The sequence below is a fragment of the Lolium rigidum genome, chromosome 7, assembly GCF_022539505.1.
Source record: "Lolium rigidum isolate FL_2022 chromosome 7, APGP_CSIRO_Lrig_0.1, whole genome shotgun sequence".
In the NCBI taxonomy this organism is placed as follows: Eukaryota; Viridiplantae; Streptophyta; class Magnoliopsida; order Poales; family Poaceae; genus Lolium; species Lolium rigidum.
Window position 1 is genome coordinate 336,867,150 of NC_061514.1, and position 5,330 is coordinate 336,872,479.

The 5,330-nt window shown below is 53.8% G+C and overlaps 1 protein-coding gene across 1 annotated transcript; it reads left to right on the forward strand.

Moving 5' to 3' along the window:
* The first annotated feature begins 540 nt into the window (after nt 1–540).
* LOC124673493 lies at nt 541–4,609 on the forward strand. The gene is made up of 4 exons (XM_047209565.1): nt 541–1,349; nt 3,534–3,741; nt 3,825–3,954; nt 4,032–4,609. The coding sequence occupies exons 1-4, from the start codon at nt 541–543 to the stop codon at nt 4,283–4,285; spliced, it is 1,401 nt and encodes a 466-aa protein (XP_047065521.1). The 3' UTR covers nt 4,286–4,609.
* The last annotated feature ends 721 nt before the right edge of the window (nt 4,610–5,330 follow it).

Genomic DNA, 5,330 nt, shown 5'->3' on the forward strand with positions numbered 1-5,330 from the left:
AAATACTTATCGTAGATTTATGTAAAATGTTGCCTAAAGTATATCAGGTTTATTAAATCTGTGATGAGTAATTTGAACTGTAGGAAGTGCCAAATACGAATACACAACTATATGTCTCTACCACTACTCCACTGCGATTGGGCAGAGGAAGAAGATACCTTCGAGAAGAGGGTGGTTGTACACTGGCTGTACAATACTACACAGGTACAGGAAAACGACGACGCTGCGATCTCGCTTGTGAGCACGTACGATTACGCGACCCGTTTTGACGTGTGTCCAAGCTAGCTACTCCTAGCCTACGGGGTCCGGGGCCGAAGCAGAGCGAAGCCGTCGCCGTCGCCTTCGCCTTCCCGTGTCGTTGGCCTGGGCGGCCGGGGAGTAAGTGAAGGACAGCAGTAGTATATTACGCTAAGCCAAAGCTTTGCCCGCTCTCGCGAACACGACACCGGGCGCGCGCGCACGCAAGCGAGCAAAGGAAAAAGGCGCACGCGCGAGCTTTCTTGCACCGGCGACGGCGAGGATAGGCGCCGTCGACGTGGAATGCTCGTGGCCGCGCTGAGGCACATGCTGCGCCGCGTCCTCGCCGGGTTCCGCGCGCTGCACCCGCGGCCGCGCAGGCGGCGGCACGGTGGAGGTGCTGCCGAGGCGGCGCCGGCGTCGGCGTCCAAGGCGCGTGTCACCGTGCGCGTACGCCGGATGGGCAGCGGCAGCGGCAAGGCCGGCACACCGTGCAGCGGCGGCGACGGCGAGGGGGGAAGGCAGGCGGTGACCATCCGCGTGGCGACGTTCAACGCGGCGCTGTTCTCCATGGCGCCCGCCGTGGCCGCTACCGCCCCCGTCCCGGAAGCGGCCGCGGGAGGGGAGCGCGAGGCGGCGCGGCGGAGCAACAGCGCCACGGGGGCGCGGGCGCGGCCGAAGGGGATCCTGAAGGCGCAAGCGAGCCTGCTGTCCCGTACGCCGAGCAAGGCGCGGGTGTCGATCAACGTGCAGGACAACGAGATCTCCCTGGACCGGAGCGGCCGGCTCGGGGGCACGAGCAGCCCGAGAGCCGCGAAGAAGCCGCCGCTCAACAGGCAGCAGCAGCCGTCGTTGACCGGTGGCCTGGACGCTACGCGGCGGCGGAGCGTGGAGGAGGTGCTGCGGGAGACGGGCGCCGACATCATCGGGCTGCAGAACGTGCGGGCCGAGGAGGAGCGCGGGATGCGGCCGCTGTCGGAGCTGGCGGCGGCCCTGGGGATGCGGTACGTGTTCGCGGAGAGCTGGGCGCCCGAGTACGGCAACGCCGTGCTCTCGCGCTGGCCCATCACGCGCTGGAAGGCGCTCCGCGTCGCCGACCAGTCCGACGTCCGGTACGTACGCTCGCCGGTCCTCTTCTTCTTCTTCTTCTTCTTCTTCGTCTTCTTCCCGCAGTCAGTTTCCTGTTTCTACTACATTCCATCCAGCTCGATCGATCTCTAGGGGCAGTGTCAGGTCGATCCGAGTTAATGTTCCGCTCTGGAACAACAGTGGAGCGTTACTGCGCCGTACGTCCTCTGTCCCGACCGGAGCTCGTGGCCATGGCCATTCTTCCGGGGGCCATCCCGGCCGGCACTGTTGCCGGACAGATGACCGGCGACGTACAGCTGTGGCTGTGCGGCCGCGTAGCCCGTGTCCTTTCTCCTCGTAGCATCTGCTCGTTTTGGCATCGACGGCGGCCGGTGCGCCGTCGACCTGTTCCGCCCGTGCATTATTGTTGGGCCAGAGGTACCGCCCGTCGCACGCGCGCGCGATGAAATGTGGGGTTATATTCTGCATAATTGCAGCGATTCTTATCTAAATCCCCTTTTTACCGCGTGGAAATAATCAAATTCGTTTGATTTCCGTTCGTGCGAGCCGTAGCATCTCCTGCCCGCCATGAACTCAACCACGTGTTCTAGACGAAGCCCCTGAGGTTCTTTTTTCTCTAACCATAAATTTCAAATTGTTTAGTCTGGCTGACCCGTGTTTTGAGCCCAAAGTGCTTGTAGTAGGCACCGGCCGTGCTTCACCTGCCGCCAGTACCGGTCGAGTCAACCTAGACCCCACCGATACACACACGTCCGACAAACAGCAAGATGCTTAGCGAGTAAGTAGGGCACACTCTTGACGCGTAACTAACCCGTTGTTTAGTTTAGTGAAGTACCACTACTCCTAGTACGAGCGTGCATAAACCATGGATGGATTAGGTGAAGCTAGCTGCTCCATTGTCACATCGCAGCCTCGTCCACGATCCTAGGGCAGGCAAAACAACCCGCTCCTCTATTCCTTCGTGTAGCTTTACGACTAGTCGTACCCGGCAAGTTATAGTAACATGTCCGTATGTTGCTAATCTACATTATATCTCTATAGTGGTTGGTAACATATGTGTGATATCATGCAAGATCATACTAATAGGTTATAGACTCTAAAACTTGCCTCAGTCATCTTCTGTCAAACAATCTCTATGGTATAGATCGAAGCGAGGACCCTCGCCAGTCTTCCATCGACGCCGACACGATGCCAAATAGCTCCACCACCCCGCGTGTCCATCATCACGGGTCCAACGCCGAGACGACACCCCCTCCCCCAACGCCACGCCATCGAGAATTGCCTTCGCCGATACGATAGATGCAACACCGCTTCACCCGCAGACCCTTCTAGCCAACACGTGTTCGAAAATGATTCCCCATGAGGGAGTACGGCACCCAAAACTTTCGCTACCGTTCGATCTAGGAGAGTCAGATCCAGTCATGTAGGGCATCGCCCGGAACATCTTGGCAAGTGGCGGGATATTTAGAATGATGACACCTTCAACAAGGTAACAACGTCGTTCTGCCCGAAGAGGCGTGCCGCCACACGAGAACTTGGTCTCGCTGCAAGCCCGATGGCGGCTTCATCCGATCGTTAACGTGGTGGTCGGGGAGGGAGGGGTGGCGGCCGACGGAGATTAGGGTTCCGCCTTGAGCCGCCTGGGAGAGGCCACGCGGGGGCGATGACGAGAAGAATGCCCCGGACCGTTGAATTGTTTCGTGATTTGTGTAGTCCGGTCTAATTATGAGTTAATGACAAGAGTTGCAGTTGAGATTTAATGATGTCACCTAATTAAATTTAAGTTAATTATTAATGGACTGATAATTAATTTACTCCCTATTATAAATCAAGCAAGTTCAAAGCCGTGATGTGTGCTGTACCTGTACTGTACTGTATGTATAGTAAATGGGGAAGGCCTTTCTGGCCGTGACACACGCTGGGGGCGACGGTTGGTTCGGATCAGATGGACGTACAGCAACTCCTGGCCCGGCCATGCAAGGGAACCAGAACCGGAGAGACAGTTATTGCAGGGCGTTCCGTTCGTTACTTCCGTTCCGTTCTGTTAGTCACGAAAATCTCCAGGATGACATATACCGGTCGATCTGATAGCGGAGCGTGTATCATTCCGATCGCTATCTCCATGACTGCCGTGATGAAGAAACAAAATTATGGCCCTGATGTATGTGGCTGTGTCCATGATCTTGAAACTGCAATTGTGGTTGCAGGAACGTGCTGAGAGCCACGATCGAGGTGCCGAAGGTAGGGGAGGTGAACTTCCACTGCACGCACCTGGACCATCTGGACGAGAGCTGGAGGATGAAGCAGCTCAATGCCATGCTCCGCTCCGTCGACGGGCCCCACATCCTCGCCGGCGGCCTCAACGCCCTCGATGGCACCGACTACTCCGCCGAGAGATGGGCAGACATCGTGAAGGTACCTAGTACTGCATTTTGTTTTCTGCAAGTCTGAAACACACGAGAAGCTCGCGAGCGATCCTGACGCTGATTTCTATGCAGTACTACGAGGAGATCGGCAAGCCGACGCCCAAGGTGGAGGTGATGAAGTACCTCAAGGGGAAGCAGTACGTCGACGCCAAGGATTTCGCGGGGGAATGCGAGGCCGTAGTGGTCGTCGCCAAAGGGCAAGGTAGGAGACACGTCACATTTCTCACATAATGTTCTGTTTACGATACTTTGGAGCTGAACCTTACGCTGAAACTCCAGATGTGCAAGGGACGTGCAAATACGGCACGAGGGTGGACTACATACTGGCATCTCCCAACTCTCCCTACAAGTTCGTGCCGGGATCCTACACTGTCGTCTCCTCCAAGGGGACCTCGGATCACCACATAGTCAGAGTCGACGTCGCGATATCCGACACTAGAGAAGCCGACGAGCAGGCCATCGGGACTCGGAAACAGAGGGTAGTAAAGATGAGCAAGAAGGGCTCAAAAAAGGGGATATGGGCGGCGAAATGATATTTCTTGGCGCCATTTTCTACGTTTTCTCTCTCTTTTTTTCAGTTCTTATGCCGTTGTTGGTAGAGGTGATTGTTGGTTGCTTTCAATTGTGTATACGGCTAGTGGTTGAAGTGGGACTGAAGAATCTGATGTATAAGTTACCAAGAGGGGGAGCAATGTATTTTTGGTATGGCTTCCATGCATTCTGCTGGTTACTGCCTTGGGTCTATTTTACGTTCAGGGTGGTTTCGGGTGGGTAGTCTCTGTTTCCCAAATTGTTAACTGAAACAGACTTGCGTAAAAGAGAAGTGATATGGAACAGGACAGGCAGCTCCTGTAACTCATACCCTGTATGGAATATATTCTACAAAAATGAAGTGGATTAAATAGGGATTGTCCAGCAAAATATACATGAGCCTGAAGGATCTAAAGCAAAACAAAAGGCTTCAGCTTCAGTATTACAGAGTACTATTTGCATGCCACCTTTGTGTTTTGAGGAAACACGACAACCTGCTTTGTTTCCTATAAGATCGTTGTCTACATCGTCATCAATTAGCTCGATCTCAAGACATTTTTGTGGATACAGCCAATGGACTCATTCTGTTATTTCGTTAATTAAGATATAACAAAACAAGAGAAAACCCAACAGATATGCTCTACTGCTGCGAGGTATTATTATTATTATGTCTGATGCTGATGACTCGCAACTACTGGATTGATACGATCCAGCGTACCGCCTGATGTAAACAGGGGCTATATCCTGCAGTACCATACATTTTTTTGAAACACCATATATATTAACCTGAGCCAGCAGGCCGCCTCATTAAAAACCTTCCAGCCCCCTTCGGTACCCTGGAAGGAAAAGAGTGCGTCTGGTACCTGCTGCTCTTAAATCAGTACATAGTAACATCCTTAAGTACAAATGGCAGAATGAAACTAGGAGGGGACTCATCCCAACTAACTACAGAATTACTATTAAAAGCATATCTAGCTAGTTCATGTGCCACCTGATTAGCCTCTCTAACACAATGGATAAAAGCAATATGATCAAACTCTTGAGCCT

Bases quoted from the DNA above. Each gene is read 5' to 3' on its own strand.
- LOC124673493 (XM_047209565.1), top strand. From the start codon at position 541: ATGCTCGTGGCCGCGCTGAGGCACATGCTGCGCCGCGTCCTCGCCGGG. The intron at 1,350-3,533 runs GTACGTACGCTC...TTGTGGTTGCAG, and splicing joins GCCGACCAGTCCGACGTCCG to GAACGTGCTGAGAGCCACGA. The intron at 3,955-4,031 runs GTAGGAGACACG...CTGAAACTCCAG, and splicing joins GGTCGTCGCCAAAGGGCAAG to ATGTGCAAGGGACGTGCAAA.